Source organism: Astatotilapia calliptera, chromosome 8 (genome assembly GCF_900246225.1).
Source record: "Astatotilapia calliptera chromosome 8, fAstCal1.2, whole genome shotgun sequence".
Classification (NCBI taxonomy): domain Eukaryota; kingdom Metazoa; phylum Chordata; class Actinopteri; order Cichliformes; family Cichlidae; genus Astatotilapia; species Astatotilapia calliptera.
The window spans coordinates 804121-831985 of record NC_039309.1 but is presented as its reverse complement, the minus strand read 5'-3'; the positions used below and the strand labels follow the sequence as shown (position 1 = coordinate 831985).

Sequence of the window (27865 nt, the reverse complement as noted above, 5' to 3'; positions counted from 1 at the left end):
ACACGTGGTCATTATCAGAGGCGATGACCTTTAGCTCACTCTCTCTGGCACCCTGCACACCTGAAAGATAAGAACTTATTAAAACACCTGAACACGTTTGGGAAAGTCTATCAACTCTGTTTTGTTAAATTTTAGACAAAAACCTGACTGACAGCCGATAGTTTCTTATTTTTAGTCTCATTGTGCATTAAACAAACTGCTGATTATCTGATACAGATACTTCAAATTTCTGTGAAAACAAGGACATCGTTTTTTCTGACAGCCAGAAATGTGCAGTCGAGTGGCCTGTTGGAGGTCCTTTGTTGGGCTCTGGCAGCCGTTAGGAACTGAGTTACTAGTGTTTATTGATGATGCAACTGCTGATAGAAGCAGCAGGATTAATTGTGGAGTGTACAGGACTGTAATCTCTGCTTAGTTTCAGAAGAATGCAGCTGCAGAGATTCTCAGTGCACATGGAAAGTAAGCCCTGCTATCTCTGGGTTCCTGGGAAACTCTTGCATTGCTTTTGCAGTATTCTGTAGTGTGGTGTGCTCTGAACGAGACTGTTGTGGTGTACACAGTTCAAAATATTATTTAGAAATGTAAACTCAGGTTCAATCACCAATAGCATAGACCTCGATGTCATTGTGTTTCAGGTTCTTTGAAGGCAGGAGTACTTTATCCTGGGATTCCCCGTCTGTGATCAGAACGGCAATCCTTCTGGAGTCTGGACGCATTCCCAACCTGGGTTTAAACTGGTTATGGAGGATGTGCTCCAGAGCTTTTCCTGTATGATGGCAGAAAGTGACATCAGCAGGTCAAGAGTTTCAAAGGTCATGGACTAAAACCCAATCATGGGTTTTAAACACACACACACACACACACACACACACACACACACACACACACACACACACAGTAGAAAGTCAACCATGAATCAAATGACATATTTAAACAAGAAGGCTTTAAATGAAACTAATGTTAGTACTCAATAATGTTACACGCTGCTCCAACTGCCCGATAACAGCTGTCGCTGCTCAGGGCTGAGGCAGTTGAGTGCTCACCCTTTAGACAGCACTATAATGCACAGACAGCTCCGTATGTTTGAGGCATGAAGACTCCTCTCAGCTCTGTCACCAGTTTGTTTTCACTCAGCGTTTGGGCATACAGGGAGTGCAGAATTATTAGGCAAATGAGTATTTTGTCCACATCATCCTCTTCATGCATGTTGTCTTACTCCAAGCTGTATAGGCTCGAAAGCCTACTACCAATTAAGCACATTAGGTGATGTGCATCTCTGTAATGAGAAGGGGTGTGGTCTAATGACATCAACACCCTATATCAGGTGTGCATAATTATTAGGCAACGTCCTTTCCTTTGGCAAAATGGGTCAACAGAAGGACTTGACAGGCTCAGAAAAGTCAAAAATAGTGAGATATCTTGCAGAGGGATGCAGCAGTCTCAAAATTGCAAAGCTTCTGAAGTGTGATCATCGAACAATCAAGCGTTTCATTCAAAATAGTCAACAGGGTCGCAAGAAGTGTGTGGAAAAACCAAGGCGCAAAATAACTGCCCATGAACTGAGAAAAGTCAAGCGTGCAGCTGCCAAGATGCCACTTGATCACTGGAGTGCCCAAAAGCACAAGGTGTGCAATACTCAGAGACATGGCCAAGGTAAGAAAGGCTGAAAGACGACCACCACTGAACAAGACACACAAGCTGAAACGTCAAGACTGGGCCAAGAAATATCTCAAGACTGGTTTTTCTAAGGTTTTATGGACTGATGAAATGAGAGTGAGTCTTGATGGGCCAGATGGATGGGCCCGTGGCTGGATTGGTAAAGGGCAGAGAGCTCCAGTCCCCGACGCCAGCAAGGTGGAGGTGGAGTACTGGTTTGGGCTGGTATCATCAAAGATGAGCTTGTGGGGCCTTTTCGGGTTGAGGATGGAGTCAAGCTCAACTCCCAGTCCTACTGCCAGTTTCTGGAAGACACCTTCTTCAAGCAGTGGTACAGGAAGAAGTCTGCATCCTTCAAGAAAAACATGATTTTCATGCAGGACAATGCTCCATCACACGCGTCCAAGTACTCCACAGCGTGGCTGCAAGAAAGGGTCTAAAAGAAGAAAAACTAATGACATGGCCTCCTTGTTCACCTGATCTGAACCCCATTGAGAACCTGTGGTCCATCATCAAATGTGAGATTTACAAGGAGGGAAAACAGTACACCTCTCTGAACAGTGTCTGGGAGGCTGTGGTTGCTGCTGCACGCAATGTTGATGGTGAACAGATCAAAACACTGACAGAATCCATGGATGGCAGGCTTTTGAGTGTCCTTGCAAAGAAAGGTGGCTATATTGGTCGCTGATTTGTTTTTGTTTTGTTTTTGAATGTCAGAAATGTATATTTGTGAATGTGGAGATGTTATATTGGTTTCACTGGTAAAAATAAATAATTGAAATGGGTATATATTTGTTTTTTGTTAAGTTGCCTAATAATTATGCACAGTAATAGTCACCTGCACACACAGATATCCCCCTAAAATAGCTCAAACTAAAAACAAACTAAAAACTACTTCCAAAAACATTCAGCTTTGATATTAATGAGTTTTTTGGGTTCGTTGAGAACATGGTTGTTGTTCAATAATAACATTATTCCTCAGAAATACAACTTGCCTAATAATTCTGCACTCCCTGTATGCTAACACAGCTTACACCCTCACACAGCCACGAGGATCGATGTCCTGCTGTGCTGCTCATTATTGGAAAACAACAGTAACTACTCTACACTATCGAGTCAGCGAGGTTAGCCAACACTAGAGGTTCACTGTAGCGATGTCCCCAGTTTTTACTAATCTTCTGTGAGAACCGATAAATTAGTTTGTCCATGTGGATCCAAGGGTAAACAGACTGTGGCAGTTTCACTCAAAGCACGTCCACAGATGGATTATTGTCATTGTCACTGCTACATGATGCACCTGTTAGTGATTTATTGTAAGTTCAGATTTCTAAAATCAACTTCTACATACCGTAATTGTCGGGCTATAAGCCGCTACTTTTTGCACAAGCTTTGAACCCTGCGGCTTTTAGTCAGGTGCTTCTTTTCTATGGATTGTCCGTGATTTTTGTCATATCGTAAGAGGATTTGTTTTGTTTGTTCCGCTGTTGTACGGCACTATGTTGCCTGGCGGAAGGGCATGTGATCAGACACACAGTATCGGGGTTCAAGAGTGGTATGTTGGTCACATGTCCGTCCGCCAGGCAACATAGTGCTGTACAAGTAGCGCAAAAAACAAACTTCAAAGTAGCGCTACGCGTTCAGCGGGAGGCGTGGATGACAAGCGGCCATAAACTTGCGAAAAACAAGTTATGCCCAACTCCACCGGTGGATTCTGACAGCGTGGAAAAGTGTGAAAACATCCACGATCACCAACGGATTTCGAAGGGCTGGACTGCTGCATGATGGAGAGGAGGACACCGCCACGGCCCTTCTGAGGGTGTTCGACTCTGACAACGAGGATTTGTTTGGTTTTGAAAGTGACAACAAAGGAGAGAAGCGGAGAGTGGATGACGAAGCCATCCTGAGCCTGTTCGTGTCCGACACTGGAGGAGAGGACTTTGGTGGTTTTAGTGCAGGAAGAAGAGAAAGATGGTGAATGACTGACTTTTCTTCTTGTTAAAGCCGTGTCGCTGCACCTGAGCCTAAAAGGTAGTCCGGATCTATTTTTCTGGTGTGCTGTAGGTTATTGTTATGTACTACATTTGTTACTCATTTATGAAGCACAGTACATGTTTCGTACTTGTAATTACCGCTACTTGTACATATACCTAAAAAGTTATGCAAATATGTACCCATAACTTGTTTTTCAAAATATTAATAAAAGTGATGTCTCCAAACAGCCATCTCTTCCCTGACAATTCGCTTTGTGCATATTCTCTTACATATGATAAGTCAGCATTGAAACACCTGCAGCTTTTAGTCAGGTGCTGCTAATGTATGTACAAACCAGGATTTTCCCCTGATTTTAGCTTGTGCGGCTAATATTCAGGTGCGCTTTGTAGTCCGGGAAATACGGTAGATAAACGTGTATGATTTCATGCCAGGATCTTTTGAATGTCTAGTCTTTGTTATTTGTAATAATTTATGCTTTTTGTGTTTCTTTTTAAACTATCACTTCAAAATGGGATTTAAAAAAGTGCATGTGTACTTCTGTCTACTTGTGAAGGATTTCTCTGTTTATTGTGCAGCAGATACTTTTTCAGAAATAATCTTCGTATCAGATTCTGATTGTCCGGGATGAAACTTTTTAGCCTGGTTCAATGATCACCTCTGGAGCACCTTCTGGTGACAACCTCCTGTAGGCTGGGTAATATGCTGCTTGCTCACCTGTCTTGGTGCTCCCACCAGTTTTTTTGAGTTCTTCTATGGCCCTCAGCAGGGTTTGTTTGGTCTGGTGGGTGTTCAGGTGCCACTCTGTCCTTGCTTTGGTGCTGAACAAAGTCAGACCTTCAGAAGCAATGTGTAAAACAACAAGGACACACAGAGCTCGTCACTCAAATTCAAACATTCACACATTCAAACACGATAGTTATTAGCACTTGGTACAAATTACACATTATTAAAAGCACAATGATTAAGGGGAGTTTATGTATGTGTGGTATTTTTTTTTACAAAGTTAAAGTACTTTTGAAATTAACCGTGTTAAATATCATAGTAATGGTATGACTGGCAGTGAAAACATTACCGATCTGGACTGCATCGGGACCAATGTTGAGGCCGCTGACGATGGCAACAAGAAACGTTTGAATTTTATCAAAGTCATTTCTGCTGATGCTCCCAGACTCATCCACCAACATCACAAGGTCAACTTTGGCTGTTTCACAGTGAACACCTGAAACACAGCAAAGGATTATGGGATACAGGAGAAGACCAAATAAATTTCTGAAGAGAGAAGCAGGCTGGGAGGTCGGTGTTAGGTCTAAACTTATAGACGTCGCTGACTCAGAGACTTATTCCCGTGAACAAAGCAAGACAAAACAGCGATCGATCTGTTTTAACTCGCGCAAGTGAAGCTCGGTGGGAATCTCAGAGCAGCACTCGGCCCTCGACCTCAGATGACTCCGACCCCAGCCTTCGCTTCAGCCTTTTTATTGAAATGACACAGAGCCCCACTGTAAACCCCATGTGGTGTGTTGTAAAGTCAAAAGCACTGTGTGTGTATGCATGTGCGGGCATGTGTGTGTGTGTGTGTCTTCCTGGTGATCACAAAGGCGTCATCTCCCCTCACCCCTTAGCTTAGCTTCCTCTAACGGTTTACCATATACAAACACAGGTGAGCCCACAAAGGGCAGGAAGTGACGTTCCTTATATAGAATGTGCCTGCAGTTAACACTATAACCCCCCACCCCACCATTCAGAATGTCTTTGATCATGCAGCTTGAAACAATTGTAAGCACAAAAATGACAACATTTAACAATTCGCTCTAACAGTCGGTACAGACCCATCTGCTGCCTGAGAAACCTCACACTCCTCTGATCACCAACTAATACATTAACAGGAATCAAACAACAACTGAAGTGGTTATTAAAGATACAATTACAAGTTACTAAATGACAAAAGTGTTCTGTGATTTGGAAAAAACAACAGCAACTATAATATTTTGTTATAAGGAATCACACACGGAAATGAAACATGCCATATTACGACATAAATAAAGTAACAGAGATAAGTCAGTCAGTGCGCCCCAGGGCAGCTGTGGCTACAATGTAGCTGCCATCACCAGTGTGTGAATGTGTGTGAATGGGTGGATGACTGGATATGTAAAGCGCTTTGGGGTCCTTAGGGACTAGTAAAGCGCTATATAAATACAGGCCATTTACCATTTTTTTATAAGTGTTACAGTGAGGTCGATAAACACTATGACACTATGTTTGCACTGAAGCACCGCAGCAATTTCCTAATGTTGTAAACCTGCTCAACATTTGGCAATAAACCCCTTTCTGATTCTGATTCTGATAAAGCAGCTTTTTTATGATTTGATCAAAAATGAGGGAAATTTCCAGATATTTCTACGGTTTAAACTTAACTGTAAATGAAATAATACCTCCACCCCCATGGTTAACGATAAAATCATTTCCAACTTCAGATAGCAGCCCAACACTTGAGCTATCAGAGTCACCGACCCAAGTCAAAGAATTTACACCTGTTGTCTCAAAGCATGTTGAACAACGTGAACAGTCGCTCACAGAACTATACTCAGTACGGCAGCACAGTTTGGGGATGTTACTGAAACCCTTTATTACATTTATTTAAATCATGGAAAAGAAAGATGTAATAAAGGAATAACAGCTCTGCTACTTCCTTCAGCTGCTAGCAGATAACATGCAACCACCTCCTCCTGTCCCAGCATCCTCCTCTGTCAGACCAACAGCATCTCCTCCATCACTACATCCGTGAATCTTCGCTAAGCTTTTCTTCTTTTTCTCCATCCTTTGTCCAGTATCTCCACTCTGAGCTGTCTGATGGACTCTTTTCTGATCCTGACTGTCCTGCTTACTCCCGGTGAACATCTGAACTTCTGCAGCTCTGCATAGGGACTCTTTACTTAGTCCCTATGGACCCCAAAGCGCTAACTAAGCTACAAATGTGCAAACACACACAAACATAAGCAGGATATTTATTTGTATCAGTGGAACATTTTAAATATGTTGTTAAACTGTCATGTGTTAGGCAGTAGGAGCTTCTGTTTCGATAGAGGCAGCTGGAAAACGCAGCTGAATTTAAATGGAAAAGAAAACCAAATATAAAGCACTCAAAGCCTCTGTTGCCTTTGCTGCCAACCACAGTGGAGACAGAAGCCTTCCAGAGCCTTGGCAGATATCCACCATTAGGGACGGAGACCTTTGAAGAGAACATACTGATTAAAGACTGCAGCAAAGGATAGTCTGAATGGTGGCTAAACAGCCTCAATGAACTTCCTAACAAATTCAAGCTGTTCTGCAGACTCAGGGTGCAACAGTGTGAGCTCGAACCATCCATCGACATCTGAACGAGGTGAAACGCTATGGCAGGAGAGCCAGGAGGACCCCGCTGACACAGAAATGTAAAAAAGCCAGACTGGATTTTGCCAAGATGTATTTGAGGAAGACAAAATCCTTCCTGGAGAATGTGGCAGATGAGACCCAGCTCATCATTCTACTATGAAGCACAGAACACAATACCTACACTCAAACAAGGTGTAGGTTCTAAGATGTTTTGCTGCCTTTGGCACTGGAAGCCTTGACTGTGTGCAGGACATCATGAAGCCTGAAGAGTACCAAAACATTTTGGTCTGCGATGCAGGGCTTAGTGTCAGAAAGCTGTGTCTGTATCAGAGGTCATGGGTGTTCCAGCAGGACAACGACCCCAAACATGCCTCTAAAAGCGCCCAGGAGAGGTTGGAGACAAAGTGCTGCCAGCAATGAGTCCGGATCTAAATCTGATTAAACACTTATGAATCGCCTTGTAATCGGAAGGTTGCCGGTTCGAGCCCCGGCTCGGACGGTCTCGGTCGTTGTGTCCTTGGGCGAGACACTTCACCTACCGCCTGCTGGTGTTGGTCAGAGGGGCCGATGGCGCGATATGGCAGCCTGGCTTCTGTCAGTCTGCCCCAGGGCAGCTGTGGCTACAACTGTAGCTGCCTCCACCAGTGTGTGAATGGGTGGATGACTGGGTGTGTAAAGCGCTGTGGGGTCCTTGGGGGGGGACTAGTAAAAGCGCTATACAAATACAGGCCATTTACCATTTATGAAGAGATCTCAAAATTGTTGTTGGGAGAAGTTGCCGTTCAAATCTGAGAGACTTTGAGCAGTTTGTAAAAGAAAAGTTGTTGAAAGGTGCAACCAGCTTGTAGATGGTTACAGGAAGCGATTGTCTGCAGTTATTTTTTCCAAAGGGCGTGCAACCACATATTAAGTTGAGGTTGCCAATAATTTTGTCCAGACCAGTTTTTGAGTCTTTTGTGGAAAGCTGCCAAACTCTGTTCTGTTTTTTGTGTTGATAAAGGACAAAAATACCAAAACATTTGTAATTGTTTTCTGGAAAAATTCCAGCCGTAGCTGTACATCTCTTTTCTACTCGAGCACTCAAAAGATGTATACGATGTGTTTCATTCACCCATTCTAGTGTTTTCTAACTAAGATTCACATTTTCAGAAAGATGAAGAGAGAAACTTGTGATCCAGTATCTTGCCCTTGGCTCATTTCTAATACATCTCCTTAAAATGTCTGTAAAAATACAACAAATGGACTCAGACGGATCTGAAGAGGTTTAGATCCATGCCTGCCTCTTGTTGTGTATAATATTAATGTAAACCAGTACAAACAGGGCAGGCTGTTGTTGCAGAGTCCTACCTGAGCCCCACAGCAGCAGCAGAACCAGCAGCAGGTGATCCATGTCAGGTCCACGTCCGTCTCCTCTCTGTCTGTCCGACTCTTCAGCTCTCTGCTAATAAACTGCTGTTTCCTCTTCATCTGTTATCTGCTCATCAGCCAACTGATGAGCAGTTTCTCACAACTGATAAGCCACAGAATCAAGATCAGCTGACCCTTGATTTCATCATGCCAGACCCTGAGATGTTGTCTCAACTGTAACGATGTGAAGTATTTGGGCTCTGATGTTCTGACCCAGACTGTGTCGAGCTCGTTTAACAATCACATCATGGGCGACACATATGCTTCACCCGCAAAGCTGCTTCACACACCTGAACCTGACATTTAATGAGACACAGCACGTCCTCATTAAAGCTAAATAACCACTCTTCTATTTCCTTGTACATGTTCCTCCAAGTCTCACACAGCCTGCTTCACAGCTCCGAGTATGAAAACTCACCTATGTGGGAAATTGTTTAATTAAAAATGTGTTTCAAAGGTTGTTGTTAATGGATCTTAATGCATGCTCAATCATCCAGGTAAATCACCCGAGCAGAAAGAAACAGTCTTTCGAAATGTTTGAACTTTGCAGTGATGCTGACACAAATCCCCTTAGAGGAGCTGATCACAGCCACAGAAACAGCGATTCGAAACAACAACACTGCTAACGAAAGTTTCAGCCTGTCTCAGCAATGCGAAGCCCCCAGCATCCAACATCAGCATGGAGGAGAGGAAGGCACTCACATCACTTAGTGATGACAACAACAGTATCATCCTTCTGACAGACAAGGGCAGGTGCACAGTATTGCTAAACCAGAAAGACTATCGTGAGAAAATTTTGTCACTACTCAGTGATGAAAATACTTATGAGCCCCTGAAACGACACCCAGGAAGTGGCTACAGGAAGAGGGTGACATACCATCTGAAGCAGTCAGAATGAGACAAGGCTGTTGACCGGACCTCATACCACAGGCTGTACCCAGGGGAGTCTACACCAAGTTTGTATGGTTCACTGAAGATACATAACCAGGAAGCACCTTTAAGACCGATTGTCTGCATGATCAACTCGGTCACCTGTAACATCTCCAAGTTTCTGGCTTCGATCCTCAACCTGCTGGTGGACAGCTCTGAACACCACATCCAGAACTCTTTGATGAGAAGGTGAGAGATGTCATTATGGAGGCAGATGAAACCATGGTCTCGTACGACGTTACATCTCTCTTCACTTGCATCCCAGTCACGGAAGCGTTGGAGGTAGTAAGAGATTACAGGATGACACCAACCTCAGCAACAGGACCACTCTCAGCATCGACCAAGTGTGTTTGAACTGTGTCTTCATTCCACCTACTTCACATACAAGGGTCAGTTCTACAGGCAGAAACTAAATATGAAAAGGATATGAACAGTGGCAGGTTAGCCTTCTTAGACTGTGAGATTTCCATCAGTAATGGGGGACATCTAAAAGCTGACGTGTACCGTAAACCTACACATACGGATCAGTATCTAAGGTTTGACTCTCATCATCCACTGGAGCACAAACTGGGCGTCACCAGGACGCTACAACACAGAGCGAACACCATCCCTACTGACACAGCAGCCAGGGAGGCAGAAGAACATCAAGAAGGCCCTGAGTAACTGTGGTTATCCCAGCTGGACTTTTGTCAAAGCTGGGAAGGCTCCTAAAGAAAGCTCCAGCCGATCCAGGAGAGAAGGACAACCGCTGCCCAAGTGAAAACCTGTAGTGATCCCGTACGTGTCAGGAGTATTGGAGCAGCTGAGACGCACTTTTTCTAAACACCAGGTCTCTGTGGCTTTTAAACCCCAAAACACGCTGCACCAAAAACTGGTCCACCCCAAGGATCGGGTCCCCCGACACAAACAGAGTAACAGAGTGTACGCTGTTAAGTGCAGGAGTTGGCAGGATTTATACATCGGGGAAACCAAACAACCTCTGGCTAAGAGGACGGCACAACACAGAAGAGCCACCTCACCAGGCCAGGACTCTGCAGTCTATGCACACCTACATGCAGGTGTTTTAATAGTTTTTATTAACTCTGCTGATGAATTTCTGTGTTTGTGTATTTCTGTTTTCTTCTGTCTGAACTTTAGTTTTCTTCCTGTTTGAGTTTGTCATGGGGCCCGTTCTTCGTACGTCGCTTACTACATCCAAGATCAAATGACACATCCAAGATCAAATCATCGCGCTAACCGTGAGCTCGCTAATCCGGTTCCCCGAACACACCTGCTGTTGACGATTACTACAGCTGGACGCAGGAATGTGACATCACTGGGTGTCGTAAAAGGGGCTACGCATCGATAGTAGAAACATTGATCGGCAACCCGCTGATTGGTCGGCGAAAATGTCGAAGGGGCGTGCTCGGTATTTTCCGGCAGCAGAGCAAGAACTCATGAGTGAGGGATTTCAGGAGTTTCAGAGTTTAATTAAAACGCAAGAGAACACTGCAAAGGCTGCAAAAGCAAGGAGAGAGGGCTGGCAGAAAGTTGCTGACAAATCAAACTCGTAGGTAATTTAATAATAATAATAATAATGGATTGGATTTATATAGCGCTTTCCAAGGCACCCAAAGCGCTTTACGATACCACTATTCATTCACTCCCACATTCACACACTGGTGGAGGCAGCTACGGTTGTAGCCAGGCTGCCATATCGCGCCATCGGCCCCTCTGGCCAACACCAGTAGGCGGTAGGGTAGATCTATCATATGACACTATATTGTCCAATATCATATGGCATTATATTATATTATAATATGTTATATTATATCCCCTTTCACATTAGAGCCACAACAGGACCCACAAGAACATGGGAACAAGTAAAAGTGGAATAAAGGAGTATTCTACAGAATGGTAATATTTATCTCTTAGATTGCTTTGCGTCTCTTGGCAAGGTAATACTGGCCTGTAATACTCTGTTAGTTTGTTCATAACAGCAACCAAGAAAAGGGCAGAGGAAAAAAAGACAGGTGGTGGTCCTGCACCCCCTCGTCAACAAGTTGGTTAAGTAAATAATACCCTCACGGGAATATCGATATCTCTCTATGAGCACACTGTCGCGCTGAGCTAAAGGATCCTGTCTGTCCCGCAATATACGCTGAATTCTGAGGACTCTCCTTATCAATCTTGCACCTTCCGCAATGGGTTGGTCGCGTATACGGACAGGACATGGCTGCGACAGGCTTCCCAAATCCACCTTCGCTTTTATAGCCGTGGTCTCTCATCTTGATTACACGAAGTAATTTACAATTACTACTCTGAAATATGAATTACATCTGTAATAATCACATACATGTAATAGAATGTTAATAGTACATTTCCCTTTTTTAGGAAATGACCTGTATGTATCTGTGTGACATCAATAAATGGATCAAGTGCTGCATTATCTTTAGTTACATTGATAATATTTATTTATGGTAAGACAGTGGTAAAATATCGCTGTTGCTTTCGTATAAATGAAGCGGACATACCTGCGTGGCCGCGATCTAATCCTGTTTACATAAAGTAAACCTGCTCGGGAGCAGGTTTACGCTTACGGCTCTGTTGCTATGACAGCAAGTCCCGGATGAGCTTCGGGGAACCGACTGATCCAGGATCACGCGAAATCGTCAACAATCTAATCCGGCTAACCTACTTAGCGAGGTACGAAGAACAGGCCCCAGCTCTCCAGGGGCCATGGTCTGCGGCTTGGCGTCTGAGGAGTGTTTGGAATGCCCAGATGGCCACACCTTCGGGTGGGGCTGTCGTCGCCACACCTGCATCCCATTCCAGGCGATCATCAGGAGGACGATTTAACCCCTCTCGGCCGGCTGCTCCACGCCAGTCCATCAGTCGCCATTCAGCGGTAGCTTGGCTCCTCGCGAAGGTTGATGTGGAATTCCTGGATTTTATGAACTGTGTTAATGCTGTCACTGTGATCGGGTTATTGTCCGGCGTGTTTGTGCCTTCACCTGCCTGTCCTCCTGCCCGCCTGGATTTCAGAGAAACCGCCTATCATCCTCTCCCGCGGACACTCAGCCCTCCCTCCGGTTTCCACGGTCCGGCCCCGATCGTAAGATAAATAGTCCTAGCCCTGGTGTATGCCGTTATCTCCCTGCTCTCCAGTAACTCTCTCCCCTTTCTGTTGCAGCCTCCCACGGTCCTGATCACGGCGTCCCCGTGTCGTTTATTTCCCGGTCTCTTCTGTTCAGCGATAAAGCAGCGCGTTCCCTTTGGTTGGTCACCTTTAGTTAAAAGAATAGCGTTTGTTTTGTGTGCGTGTCTGCGTATTGTTTGCTTTTGGGTCCAGCTTACGTGTTAGAACTACGGTTCAGAGTTTCTCTGTCAAATCACCTTTAAACCTGTTCTTGAAAATCTCACCAAAACATGAATTACTAATATTATATTGGTGAGTGTTGTGGGCTCAGACACACACAAGAGCACATTTAAATATTTCAGTGAAAGTTCTTTTAGCCTAAAATCACAGGTTTAAGATCCAGAGCAGATTATAAAGGGTTAACCTTCATAAAGTGTGTGACAGCTGCAGGAAAGATCTGACGCATTTATCTGATCACACAGATGTTGAGTTTAGCTGCGGTCAGTCGGCTATCTGAAGTTCTAGCATCTGTAATCTGATTGGTCGGTTTTTCACGCAGCAGATTAAAACAAACTCAGGTGAGTTTGGCTGAAAAATCTCTTTCAGGTTCTCCTGTTTCATCCTCTGATTTTAAGTTAATGCTGCTCAGCGCATAACATGATCCACGTCAGCTGTCAGATGACAAAGCTGCTCAGAACTTCCTGTCAGAGAGGAAACACACGAAGGTGATGAGGAGATAAAGGAGAGGAAACATGAGAGAGGACACTTCTCCTGTGAGTCACGTTAGAGTTTGTGTGAAACACTCGGACACCTTTAATGAACAGTTTAAAAAGAACATTTAGGATATTTACAAATATTTATATGTGATGAAAAAAGTTTTAGTGGTAAAATTTCTTTGACATCATTCAGTTTTGTGTTCTGATCAAACAGATGTGCGATAATATCGACTGTGTCTGAGTCGCAGGCTGTAATATCTCAGCCTTTCAGCATGTGGCCGTGGATTACTCGCAGGGAACGCTGGGATGCAGGAAAGGTGTCGCCAGGATCAGAGCAGGGACGCATTTCATGTTTCCAGCGTGTAAAAAACAAAAAAAACAAAACAATATATGAGCTGATGATGTAATTACAGTTTACTGTGGTTGCAGTTCATGTTCACACGGTGGTGAAGGATGCAAACACTTCCTCCACCATGTGGAGGCGCTGCTGAGCTGCCTGCTTTTCTGGACACTGCCAGCTTTAACCATCCAGCTCCGGGTCCTCCTGTGGGCGGGGCTCCTGCCTCCCGGTGACCTGCAGAGACACAGCAGCACACAGGTGTGAGTCAGCGAGTCGCCGCTCTCTTCAAACGGGCCGAGAGCTTCGTTCCAGAGCGTCTTCTGATCAGCAGACGTGTGCACGGTACCTTATGGCTGAAACAGACGGCAGAGATGAAGAGCAGCAGGAGCAGCAGCAGCAGTCTGATGACAAACACTGTTGGATCTGAAGAGACACACTCAGCCGTCACATTAGATGTTAGGAGAACAACAGCTGGCATCAAACACAAACATCAGGTGACGCTCAGTTATCCTGCAGACATTCACTCATCACTGTTTCCTAACATCATGCTGCTTCTGCAGCTTCTCTGGTTCCTATTCTCACCTGTACGCCACAGGGCCCGCCTGCGTCCTGGATGATCTGGATGACGGAGAACCACCACAGACATTTTGATACCGTGCAATCATTTAGCAGGGAGAGGGGGGCAGCTGGAACCCACAGCTGTGCGTGTTCATGGAGCTGCATGTTCACCTGCTGGACGTCACTACCTGACAAGTTTAACTCTTCAGGACATTGCAGAGGCCTTATTGACAGTGTTTGGCTCCACATGTCTGTGTGAGCAGGTTTTCTCCCACATGAGTCCTCAGGCAGCCTCTGAATGCTGGACACTGGGAGACCTGTGTGTCTGAGTGGGAGCCCAGAGATCACAGTAACATGTGTGTCTCTGTGTTAACAAACATGCCATATTGGCCCCGTTTATTTTTCCTATCATTGTTGTGAGGAGACCATAAATTGCATTTGCATTTGCTGTTGTGGATAAAAAGTCTTTTTTGTTTCAAACTATCTGATAACTATTCGCTGACAGCTGCAAACATCTGTGAACAAATATGATCCTATAACGTGTGTAACTGTTCATATAGAGCGTTATTACATTTAATGCTAATGCATCATACGGCACACTGGCTTCTGAGGAACGTTTAGATGCACTCATCATCAGACAGGTTGCCGACCCCTGATTTACACTGAAAAGCATCTTGAGCTCACTGAACTGTACATGAAACCAGGATTTCAGATTCAGATTTTCTCAACTGTTATCCAGCACAAAGTCATTTTTATATTATATTATATTTATATTATATTTGCAGTTTTGCATTTTAAATAACCGCTATCTGCTTTTCTCAGTTATGTCATTTATTCCAAGACTCCAGATAAAAAGTTAAAACACTATTTTGTGCCAAAGTCAGGCCAATGATGATTTTTTTTGTTGATGTGAGGCTTCAAATTCAGTGTTTTTAGAGCGAGTCCTACCTGAGCTCCACAGCCACACCATCAGGTGCACCATCAGGAGCTCTGTCCACACGTCTCCTGTCATAAATAAGCTGTTTTCTTTCCTCGGCATAATCAGCCAACCAATAAGTAACTTCTCAGAAACTGAGTCCCACCCCAAAGATAAAATAATAAAGATCACATAGATATTGGACTGTGAGTGCGTCGTTAACCCTTTAATGTCACATTCCTGGTTTCTGGAGCCTTTCAGAATCAGCAGCATGTTCTTGTTTCCTCTAAAAATAGCATCACACCGCTTACAGCTGACACGACTTTGCTTCAATGTCACAAAGACACCGGCTGACTGCTAACTCACCCTTCCCAATAACACACGAACAACACACTCAAAGCATTCTGGGAGCTGTAGTTTCAATGTTTTTAATTAGTAGATTAAGTTTGGTGATGTTTGGGGTCTACAAATGAGGAAAACAGGAATGTAAAGCATTCAGTTAAAAAACGAATTAATTACAGGAAAAATCTTCATCAGATTACCAAAGTATAAAACCTCTGAAGCAGTTAATCTGTAAAGTCCACTTCAGCCATCAGTCACATGATAAAAGTGCTGCGAGCTTCCTGCCTGCAGCTTCCTGTCAGAGACGGTGGACAGAAAACATGTGAAGGTGACGAGGACATGAAGAAGGAGAGGAAACATGACTGAGGATGCATCTGCTTTCAGCCACATCAGAGTCTCTGTTTTAGCCGACTGTGAAAGGTGCAGTCATCCATGCAGTGAGGAACGCCAACTCGATTAGCTTTGAGTTAAAACAAGTATTTTGTTAATGCTCTGATATCGTTTCCATTTTGATTACAATTCTAAACCTGCAGCTAAAAAACAAACAGCTCGCTCCTCCTCTCCACCCATCCATCCACCCCGAGCTCATCTCAACTTCTGGCTCTGCTGCTTCTTCACCTGCCTCTGTTTTGCCTCCGTCATAATGATGTGGCCACTAGAGGGCACTGTCACAATAGACAGCAAATGTTGCTCGTAGTGTGCCGCTGCACAGGCGAGGCACAGTAACGAGCCAGAGCGTGGCAGGTAAATTCAGTTAGTAGCTTAGCTGCTAGCTGCTATGCAAACGAGCTGGTTATTTCAGTCTGAAGAGTCGCTAACGTCCTACGCTGATGTTGCAGACCTTACAGCTGGGGTCTTTCTTGGCATTCGCGGTGGACAGGCTCATTAGCTGGTGCCCGCTGATCTGTGACACCGCTCCCAGCCTCAGATCCACCGGCTCCGTGTACATCACCTCCAGGTTGACATCCTGAGCGTGACGGAAAGACAGCGAGCCGTCCTCCTCCTCGGTGCAGGTCAAGAAGCGGTTGTCGGACCTGTCGAGGGCTGGCAGCCTCCCTTTACAGAAAGCGTCTCCTTTGGAGCCATCAGGAGCGAGGACCAGGATCACGTAGTGGTACGACGTGTACATGCAGTAGAAATCCCCAAAGTACATGTTGGTGGTCTTGTTGAAGAGGACATCTGCTCGGATCTGTACAGAAACAAAAAATGGTGTGTTTCATATTTTTGTGCACTTTTAAAAGTTATTTACCCAACTTGGTAAAATTAAAGAAAATAGTAATAATAATAATAATAATTTAAAAAGTATATATTTTTTCAAATATCCACAAATTTATTGAGTTTGAAGAATAAATGTTTATTTCCTGTTTAATCACAGCAGTGACAGTCAGTTTAAATTCATTTTATTTTGACTACTTTTTAAATCAAATTTGCAACAATAAAAATATCAGACTTTTGTAATCTTTGACTTTTCTGTGACATAAAATATCAGTAAAAAGTGAAAGCGTTCAATTTTTTCACATTTTAATTTTGAACCTAAAAAAGTGGTTTAAGGCAGACACGGTGAGGTTCAACAGCCAGAGCAGCAAAGACACGGCAAGAAAACAGAGTTTTAAAAAGGAAGCACTATTAACTTTGGACTGAATACTTCTTAAAATCTTAATTTAATTTACAGTTAATCTAATCAAAAATTCTGTTTTACAACAGGCTGGCAGCCTTTTATTGTCTTTAAATTCTATCACGCCTCAGATTTGGGGGTAAACATATTTATTATTTATATAAGTATTTGTAAGTAGCAAACAGACAGTTTACAGGAATTCATAGCTGTTAAATCCAGCTTTTAGTTCCCATTACTACATGTCAGCTGAGATATCATTGTTTTACAACAGCAGTAACATTGATGTAGAGCCATGTCTTCTGAAACAGGCCATGAGGACGGCTCCTGCTCGAGGAACACAAAGACATGAAGCGCCCTTCAACAAACACGCTTTAGTGGAAAAGAGGGGAGATGTCATCATCCAAGCTTCGTGAGTTGGTCTGAATCAGAAAAACGGTAAAAACCCTGAAAACCATACATTTCACACCCAAGCCTCAACTCTCGCGGCCCGGTAAAAAACGGTATTGGCCGATGGCCCAGGGCTTGGGGGCCGATGGTCTAAACCAGGGGTCGGCAACCTTTAACACCGAAAGAGCCATTTGGACCCGGTTTCCACGCAAAAGCAAACACTGGGAGCCGCAAATACTTTTTGACTTCTAAAATAAAGACAACACTGTATATATTGTTTGTTTTTACCTTTATGCTTTGTGTGAACAACTAAGGTGTGTTGCTTATGAAATCCTTGAAGTGCTACAGAGAAAACTACATTTTATTTATGTAATTAACAAATTTTGAACTCTTAAAGAAATATAACAAAAATAAAGACACCCAGCTGAACTACAATGATCCAGCAAACAAAAACTGTTATATCTCCTTTGGGCTTTTGGAGCCTTGACCTGACTTTTAAAAAATAATTGGCAAAAAAGCTCTATGCTGCTAAAAAATGAAAAATACATATTTGTTAAATTCTGCGTAAATATGTATTTTCCCTGGTTAATGTGTATGGTGGGGCGTGGTCTGCAGCGTCGCTGCAGGGGAGGCGACGCACCTGAGCGGCACCCGCAATCACGCCTCGCTGCCTTTACATCTGTGCTATCTGTGCTGTTGTGTTGGTGTGTGTCGGGCTGTGAGCTGAGAAGCTACAGCCGGCTGTATGCGTACAGCAACCGTGTGTGAAAAGTGGTCGATAAAGAGATGCTGTAAAGCGTGTTCATGCAAACATCGTCGGGTCTGCCGTGATATGTTTACAACGGGACTTCTGCTCCTGAACCTCTGCGCACAGCGTCTCTAAATCGGGGCTTTCATCTTTACAGGACTGTAAGCTGTCGTCTGTGAGGCGTGAGCGTGTTTGTTTTTAACATAGTTCACGGTGGAGAACAGCTGCTGACATAATGTGGATCCGAAGGTCCATAATTGGCCTACCTGGGGTTGAAAGTCTCGATAAATGCAGGCGTTTAGGCGGGTACACCGGCTTCAGCGAGTGTGACGCTTATTATGAGCGATGAAAAAATAATAAAATATAATTTTATTTTTATATTTCAATATCACAATAATCTTCCAATTCAGAACTACAAGTTAAAAAAGAACTAACATAAATAAATCACACTTCAGCTAAATACTTCTAATTTATTTTCCCAAACCACGCGGAGCCGCAGTATAAGGACTAAAGAGCCGCAGGTTGCCGACCCCTGGTCTAAACGGTACCTGGAAGCGATACGGCCCGTAGGGGGAGTCCTGGGGAGGTTTCCCTGTGTTGAACTCTGTGTTGCAGCTGAAGAAGATCCCCTCCAGTTTGCCGCTGATGGGGGACCCGTGGCTGCCGCTGTTGTCTTTCACCGTCGGCAGCAAGAAGCAGGACTGAGCATCTCTGGAATGACACACAGGGCTAAAGCACAGCTGTACGGAGAACCCTCTCGGGGTTTTGGTCACTGAGCGGGGCGCACCTGTCTTGTTGGAAGTACTCCCTCTGCTGGTTTCTGTAGAAGATGGTGAACGGCAGCATCCTGCCAGCGATCGCCTCTGCTTTCTGCAGCAGCTGGTTCAGGTGGATGGAGGAGTAATCTGCAGATGCACAGACTCAGACATTCAACATTGAGCCTATGTTTAGGCTGTGGGTAAAGATGAGTTATGTTAGTCCATAGTGCGACTGCAAAGGAATTTTTCAAATTATGGTTCTATTTTATCAGTGGGACTAAAAACAGTGTGATAGTAAATTAGCTCAAAGACGATCCTCGTGATGCTTTAACCTGCAAATCAATCCAAAGGGATCAGTGTGCACGAGTAGCGAGGAGAGGTGTGGTTTTTGGACTGAGAGGCTTCCGTCTAACCTGCAGTGCAGAACTCAATGATCTCGCTCCACCGAGAAACGGCGTATTCTCCGTCTGGCTGTTTGGCGGCCGTCTGAACGGCCACGGTGTACTCTGTGCGAGGACTCAGGAACCAGTGGCCCCTCACTGTCATCGGCAGGGGAACTGCTTTGGCCACCAGCTTGGTGGGCACATCCTGGAAAACAAAAAGTACTCGGCTCGACCGGTTCGTTTGCTTTGTATCGTCTAAAGCAGAGTCAGAGCGCCCAGGATCGGCTCTGCAGACCCACCTTGTGTTTGAACTTGTTGGAGCTCATGTTCTCCTTCTTGTTGAGGTCGATGAAGTAGTGTGTGATCCTATCTCGGCCCCTGCTGTCCATGTCCCAGCTGATCTTGAACGAATCGCAGGTGATGTTGGTGATCCGGATCTGCTGAGGAACCGGCAGGTCGTCCACGTCCCCGATGTCGCTGTCTGCAGATTGTGCGCCTGCACAAACACAGACAAAAAACAAAACTCCAGCTGTAACGCCTCTGCTGTCCATACATGCCAACCCTCACGATTTTTCTGGGAGAATCACAAATTCCAGTGCCCCTCCTCTCCCGGAGCCACCACTCTCCCGAATTTCTCCCGATTTTCCACCCGGACAACAAAATTGAAAAACCATATCGCAGAATTCATAGCGCAGCCCAGCCAACTCCAGTCTCCAACAATGGCGGCAGCTGCTTAGTTTTAATATCACTCTTATTTCTCTTTCTGGGTCGCAAAAAAACTTTTAACATATTTTCAGGTGAGAATGAAGCTGTGTAAACTTCAAATATCTGAGCCGTCTTCAAACCCCGCGGTCTTTCGCTACTCGGGTTAAACATGATATATGAGTCACTTTGATAACTTAAAAATGTTCTTGTTTGGCTTTTTTCAGTGTTTTATTTATTCATGAGTAAATCGGTTTGGATGAGGTTGAAGTTATTCGATTAGATTAAATTTAACTTCATTAATCCCTCGGGAGGGGTCCCCCGGAGTTTTCACACAGCTGAAAAAACGTCAAACAGAAAACTGATTAAACAAAGTGTGAGACGGTCGAGAGTTTACGCCAGCATCCGGTTATATTTTAGAAAGCAAGCAGCAGACGGCTGAGTTTCACTCCACCGAGAGCTCGTGACGTAATTCTGAAGACTAGACCGTCCCATTTCACAGTCGCTCACTTCCGGTCGGAGGACCTGGTCCACTTAGACCACGAAGGCCTTCACTCACGTACAGAGCGGTTTGTGCTGGTGGATGCAACCTCCGGACACCCCCGCTGTTTCCGGCCAGCCAATAATAACAGTAACATTTAACTTATTTTATCCGATAAATAAACACTGTAAGGCGGAGCTCCAGATGTGCTGAGTGAAATTTAGGATTTTGTGGGACGTTATTTGGCAGCTGTCTGAGTTTAGCATGTGCTAACTTCCAAACACCAATATGAGAGAAAAACACTGAGAGTGGAAACCAGAAACCAGTGAGTGCTGCCCTGTGGTTGTACTGGGCTGCTGCGAGGTGAAGCTGCTGCTCTGGGCACCGACTGAGAGGATGACATCACAGATACGAGCGGCCGAATCCTGAAGCTTAAAGTATGTCGCTGAGCTGCTGGTCACAGATTAAAAAGACCACGAGGGGGGGCTCATGATGTAAGCAGATTATACAGAGTCACAGCGACAGATTAACCCATCAAAGGTTGCAGTCCTGTGAAATCTGTGACCCACATCAGCACTCACAGCTGCATCTCACTGAGCTTTTCTATCAGCAGATCGATCCCTAACCCTGTCTGCACCACAGCTGCAGAGGTCTGAGAGCTTTGTACACGTAGCTATAACCTGTCAAATAACAAAGAAAGTATCCTGACATGTCCTCATCTCTCTGTACAGCATCATTAACACCTTGACCTTCAGATCAGTCTGATGACCTTGAAGGAGAGGTCAGAGGTACTTTCTTTATATTCACAAGCACAGAGAAGACAGCACACTTATATGAATCACAGTTTCTAAGCTGTGAGGCTTTTTAGGTCATGAAGTCAACCTGAGCCCACGCTACAGAGTTTTATATGAATTCATTCAAAACTTTTCCAGGTCGCCAGGAGGCGATCAGTCTGAACTCAGACCTGAAACTCCGATGTTCACGTTTGATGTGACTCTGAGGACATCACCATCAGCTCTGATGTGCATCTACAGCAAAGAGCTGAATAAAAAAGGCTAAAAATCAGAGGACAGAGTCCATAAACTGCCCGAGCCGGAGGTTCTGATCACAGGACCACTTCAAGCTGATTCCACGCCGGCCTGCTCCGTCTCTGCATTCATCCTTCCTACCCTCCCTCCTTGTGTTCTGCATCTTTTCAGCCTCGGTGGACAAAAGGTTTCAGTCAGCAGAGACGCTGAGAGCTCAGGCTGAACAAGGAGCCCGTTGAAGAGGCGAGGACAGCTCAGACTGCAGCCCCAGAGATAAAAACCCTCCATCAGGGCAGTCCAAACACAGCAGGGGCCACATGGAGAGAACAGAAGTCTACAGTCTCGAGGTCAAAGGTCACTCCTGCCTCGCTGAGTGAGGACAATCGAGTGGCTCTGAAGTGCAGGACTCATCAGTTTTTGTTCTTAGAGTGAGGATTAGAGGACGTTAGTGTCTGCAGGAGCTTCCAGGTGTGATATTAATTTGACCGCTCTGCTCACGGACGCCGGCCGCAGATTCACTCAAAGCAGTAAAACCTGAACGCCGGCTTCTTCTGGACTCTAACATGTGCACTGAGCTCAGATTCGAGTTACATCAGACCCCTCCTGAGTATACATCTCTCCTCCGCACACACTCAGTGCGTCGCCGTTCATTCACAGGAAGCTCATTGCTGCCTTTACTGCAGGTCGGTGTAATGGCTGAGGGTCGACAGCTTTGGCAGGTTCTTATTCTGAGTCCAGCAGCGCTCGGTGTGGAAGAGAGCAGAGATCGAACTAGCCTGAAACACTGTCAGTCACATATTATGGGCCGAGTATTTTACTACAGTCACTGTTGACCTGAACTGCGAAAAGCTCAGACAGCAGTGACATACCTGCTCCAGACATGTACAGATATTAGGGCTGCGCGATTATGGCAAAAATGATAATCACGATTATTTTCACTGAAATTGAGATCTCGATTATTTGACGATATTTATTTAACCCTTTAAGACCTACCATAGAACCAAGTCCGCCAGAGCTTATATTATTATTTATTTATTTATTTATTTATTTATTTGCATGCTGTAGTGCCATTTTTGGGAGCATTTCAAGTTGCTATACATCAATACAACTGTTATAGCCCATATTTTAATAATATGTATGCATTAAGTCCATAGTAATTACATTAATTACAAAAAAGTGCAATAAACTACAAAAAAATTGAAAATCGTTTTTGTTTTTACATATATTTCTACTTGGGGAAATTTAAGAGGTTTATCCCTCAAAACTTTAAATACAAAAAAGTTGCAAAAAATAGTTTACAACAACAGGAAATTTATTTTGAGTGTCTTCATAGTTTTATTTTGGAGATACACCAATTTTTATATACTGCAGGAAAAACAAAAAACAATCCTATGATGCAAATTTGCAAAGAAAACAGCACGTGCATCAAAATAGACTATTTCCAGCAGAGCAATTTGAGTTCTAAGCATCCCAGAAACTATTCAGAAAAGTATAGAGTCAAACATGACTTATAAAAACACCAGTATAGGCTTTTAAGGCCTACAAGTTAAAAAAAAACAACTACATTTTCCGTGAAAATGAAAATGATCGGATTGGCAAAGCGTGTTTCTGGAATATTATGTTTTTGTTCCTGCAAGCGCTTTTTATGCAATTTTTGCAAAGCTATATGTAGAAGGAAGCTGATGGCATAAGATGTAAGTACAACTCCTCCGGTTTCATATGCAAAACAAATTATTGCGCTAGCTTACGCTGTTCCGGTTCTACAGGGATTTAAAGGGTTAACAATAACAATGTATTGAATAATGACTTTAAAAAATAATATAAAATAGTGTGCAAATACTGATAACAGTGCAAATGTTTGCAATCCGGTTGTTCAGTGATGACGCGACGAATCCTACTTCCGGGTCTAAAGTAGTCTGCGTTTAATATGGCTTTTGTGTTGTTAACATGTTTAATGTTTTGCATTTTCTTCTATTTAATCTCAAAAAGCTCCTAAAACAGTCAGTGATCACTGTTGACCTCCCTCGGCTTTTATTACCGCTAATCATTTATTTAAGCTCAGTTTTTAAAACCTTAGGATGTAACTACAGCCCAGCCCATGCAGCAGTATATGAATGACTAACCTCGTATTGTGGATGGATTATCTCAGTAGTTCTCCTGGCTGAAGTTTGGTCCTTTTACAGCATCCTGCCATGCGATTACATTTGTTCCTGACCACCGAGAACACTCACGTTAACTTTTATCCAGTGGAAAAAAAGTTAGCTTGTTTATATTATGCTAACATAGCTGTGTCGCTAGCGGTCACGTAGCACATCATTATATAGCAGCTAGCCAAACGTCAGTAACCCTACAAACGTCACTGCTGTTTAGTTTTCTGTCTTCATTTATGTTGGAAGTGATAGCAGAGCTGTACGTTTTAATTTGTTTCCAAAACCCCGCAGTCAGGACATGCTATATTGTATTTAGATAGAAGCTAGCGAGCTAACTCCCTGCTAACTTCTAACTCCGTTAAATGTCATAAATTCCGTTTTCATGGATGCCTGGATGTTAAACTCAATTGTTACACCTGGTAGAGCAGAACGCTGATCATTTTATTAAAGATGAAAGACTTTAGACAGTTTTTCAACTCTCAGTAATGCCACAGTGATCGTTTGATATATGGACCTGCAGCGGAGTTTAGGCCCAGACACGGCTAGTGACGTCAGACTGAACAACCGGATATAAAAAAATAAATAAAAAATGTAAACATCTACCTTTAGTGAACTTTGCAGTGTTGCTCTGTGACGCAGCTATGACACCGTAGTAAAGTTTACACACTATGTCTACTTGATCCACGTCAAGTAGAACCCATAATGTTTCCGCACCACTGAAGTTTTTTTTTTTTACCTCTCTTTTCAACCAAAGGCAGTCACTCTCCTCCCCAAATAACTTCTTAGCTTTCCGAGCTTCCCTTGGGTCCTCTTAATTGTTGTGACACGCGTCGGAAATGCAGAGAGGTGCACTTTATTTGCCACAGCGCAGCGCGAGAGTAAAGCACGAGGGAGGGGCTAATAATCGGCTCAGTCATTTTTAATGATCGTTGAAAGCCCACATCGTAATCGTGATTAAAATTCGATTAATTGAGCAGCCCTAACAGATATGTGCTTCATTTCCTACAAACGGAGCACAGAAACACCTGTATCACATCTGTATCACATTTGTATCACACTTGTATCACACTTGTATCACACTTGTATCACACCTGGATCACACTTGTATCACACTTGTATCACACTTGTATCACACCTGGATCACACCTGGATCACACCTGGATCACACTTGTATCACACTTGTATCACACCTGGATCACACCTGGATCACACCTGTATCACACCTGTATCACACCTGATCACACCTGGATCACACCTGGATCACATCTGTATCACACCTGGATCACACCTGTATCACATCTGGATCACACCTGGATCACACCTGGATCACACCTGGATCACACCTGGATCACACTTGTATCACACCTGGATCACATTTGGATCACACCTGGATCACACCTGGATCACACCTGGATCACATCTGTATCACACCTGGATCACACCTGGATCACACCTGGATCACACTTGTATCACACTTGTATCACACCTGGATCACACTTGTATCACACTTGTATCACACTTGTATCACACCTGTATCACACCTGTATTACACCTGTATCACACCTGGATCACACCTGGATCACATCTGTATCACACCTGGATCACACCTGGATCACATCTGTATCACACCTGTATCACACCTGGATCACACCTGGATCACACCTGTATCACACCTGGATCACACCTGGATCACACCTGGATCACACCTGGATCACACCTGGATCACACCTGGATCACACTTGTATCACACCTGGATCACATTTGGATCACACCTGGATCACACCTGGATCACACCTGGATCACACTTGTATCACACCTGTATCACACCTGGATCACACCTGGATCACACCTGGATCACACCTGGATCACACCTGGATCACACCTGGATTACACCTGTATCACACTTGGATCACACCTGGATCACATTTGTATCACACCTGGATCACACCTGGATCACACCTGGATCACACCTGGATCACATCTGTATCACATCTGTATCACACCTGGATCACACTTGTATCACACTTGTATCACACCTGTATCACACCTGTATCACACCTGGATCACATCTGTATCACACCTGTATTACACCTGTATCACACCTGTATTACACCTGTATCACACCTGGATCACACCTGGATCACATCTGTATCACACCTGTATCACACCTGGATCACGCCTGTATCACACCTGCCCTTCACTCACGTACAGAGCGGTTGGTGCTGGTGCAGATGATCAAATAATCGATCTGTGAGGACCAAATTGCGATGACGCTGAGGTGTGATCTGATTTCAGCCTGTCCAGGATGATTTTAAACTCGTATCACTGAATCACTCGCTCCAGTTTGGACTCCGAGCTCCACACCAGCAGCTTTTCTCTGCTCCCAACACCGGAAAATGTTCACTTTTGTTCATCAGCTGAGAAAAGAGAGCACGAGCAGAAAGTGTTCCCTCCTCCTCCTCATCCCTCCATCCTGCCAGTGAATGGAGGAGGTGAAGCATCTATTCATTGCTCCTGGGAAGGTGATTAGCCACAGTGGTCTGCAGACCCAGCAGCCTGAAGCTGCTGCCAGAGTTCAGTCTACAGAGGCCGCTCTGCAGGTTCAGATGAAGCCCGTCACCAAACACAGATCACAGCTCTGACCGAGTGCCGGGACTGCACTGTCAGGTGTCCGTGATGTCACAGTCTGGGATTTCCTTTATTCCCATGACCTGTGCAGCACAGGGATAGAACCAGCTGTTGGTGCTTACATTTATTTTTATGGTTATCTCTGTTGAAACACATGAAACCATTATGGATTATGTACTGGAGCTGCACTCCCGACGTTCTTACAGGAGCTTTCAGGACTTCCTGTGAACGCTGCAGGTTCACTCTGCTCTGTTGGCCACATTTACATCCTCATTCAAATCGAAGCAACAGCCAGACCTCATGTGCCTGCAGGACACACAAATCACCTGCATTTACATGAAGTCACCAGAGGTCATGTGACTCCTCGTCTTAGAGGCTTGGCGTAAGAAACGGAAACAACAAAAGATGCCTTGTTGTTGTTGTACACACTTTCAGATTACTGTGGTGAAACTGTCCTGAGGTCAGCCATGATGACAGCGTGGCAGTGCGGGTAGCCAAGGTAACAGTGACACAGGATCGATCCATCCATCCATCCATCCATCCATCCATCCATCATCATCATCATCGATCCATCCATCCATCCATCCATCCATCCATCCATCCATCCAAAAGCATATTCATAGCTCTTTTAACAGACTGTGCAAGTGTTCCTAATAAAGTGCTCTTTGAGTTGAAGTAGTTCAGGTTTTGCCTTCAGCCTAGAAAACCTACCCTCACTGGGGTAATCATTAATATTTGGTACTTCTGCTGTAATCAGCTGATGTCTGAGCAAAGCTGTGATTGGTCAGAAGAGCTCTGACTTCAGGTGGAAACCAGGAAGCTTCTGCTCGAGTGCAGACTGTGAGTATGCAGCTGTCCACCACAGAGATTATCAAGCTTTAATGCAGATGCTGTTATCCCATCTGGACTGTTGGATTAAATCAAGCCTGCCACAGGAAAGGTAACATGTCCACGCAGAGGTCACAACATTCCTGACCCCGCTGCTCTCACCATGTTTGAATTAACGTTTAATTTCAGTCTCGGCTTGTTTAAAGTACAAAATGTGAATAAGCCCAGTCTCTCTGTTCAAACTTTTCTTCTTCTACAGTCAAGTGTTTGGAGTCCGTCATGTGACAGCAATGATTCATCAGAACAACAGAAGCAGCAGAGCAGCTCGTTTTCCTGCTCGCTCCGGTTCCCCTGAACGCCTCGACCACAGCAGTGCAGTCTTCCTGCTTCCCGTGAGTCCATCACTACCTTTGACCTGCAGACTTTAAACCCCGAGCTAACAGCCGGCTCCTCTCTGAGTTCACATTCATGCACACTGAGTCAGTTTGAAGCTTTGGAGTCTAAAACCAGCCAAAGTTCGGACAAACCCACCAATCAGAGTGCAGCAGGAACTCTGCACTTTAAATAAAGTTTAGAAATAAAAGTATAAGTTAACTGGACTGTTCTACCTGCTGCGTCCTCGCAATGTGACGACAGCAGACGCACACACTGACCTTGGCCCGGCTGCAGACTCTGGAGCTCCACGCTGGGACTCGGAGGCTCCGTCATGTTGGCTCCGCTCAGACAAAGAGACGAGCTCAGAGAGGCTTCAGCCTGCCTGCAGCTCGCTCCACCCCTCTCTCTCTCCCTCTCTCATTCAGTGACATCATG

The 27865-nt window shown here is 44.5% G+C and overlaps 2 protein-coding genes across 2 annotated transcripts in view; both read right to left on the bottom strand.

Annotated features, from left to right (window-relative positions):
• Positions 1 to 12195, bottom strand: part of LOC113027930 (uncharacterized) — a 22363-nt gene extending 10168 nt beyond the window's left edge. The window contains exons 1-5 of the mRNA XM_026177773.1: positions 12035 to 12195; positions 4721 to 4867; positions 4363 to 4482; positions 602 to 766; positions 1 to 60 (exon numbers count right to left, since the gene is read on the bottom strand). The exon at positions 1 to 60 is cut by the window's left edge and continues 81 nt beyond it. Coding sequence (XP_026033558.1) covers positions 1 to 60; positions 602 to 766; positions 4363 to 4482; positions 4721 to 4867; positions 12035 to 12179 — 637 coding nt within the window. The 5' untranslated portion in view covers positions 12180 to 12195. The remainder of the gene's footprint in view (positions 61 to 601; positions 767 to 4362; positions 4483 to 4720; positions 4868 to 12034) is intronic.
• A 3212-nt stretch (positions 12196 to 15407) lies between these two features.
• On the bottom strand, positions 15408 to 27769 carry LOC113027941 (phytanoyl-CoA hydroxylase-interacting protein-like). Its single transcript, XM_026177791.1, has 6 exons — positions 27709 to 27769; positions 19538 to 19734; positions 19269 to 19443; positions 18885 to 19002; positions 18646 to 18808; positions 15408 to 16536 (listed from the first exon to the last, which is right to left on the bottom strand). The coding sequence occupies exons 1-6, from the start codon at positions 27761 to 27763 to the stop codon at positions 16162 to 16164; spliced, it is 1083 nt and encodes a 360-aa protein (XP_026033576.1). The 5' UTR covers positions 27764 to 27769; the 3' UTR covers positions 15408 to 16161.
• Positions 27770 to 27865: the final 96 nt, after the last annotated feature.

Bases quoted from the DNA above. Each gene is read 5' to 3' on its own strand.
- LOC113027941 (XM_026177791.1), bottom strand. From the start codon at position 27,763: ATGACGGAGCCTCCGAGTCCCAGCGTGGAGCTCCAGAGTCTGCAGCCG. The intron at 19,735-27,708 runs GTCAGTGTGTGC...GTGTTTGTGCAG, and splicing joins GAGTCTGCAGCCGGGCCAAG to GCGCACAATCTGCAGACAGC. The intron at 19,444-19,537 runs GTGGGTCTGCAG...TTTGTTTTCCAG, and splicing joins CCAACAAGTTCAAACACAAG to GATGTGCCCACCAAGCTGGT.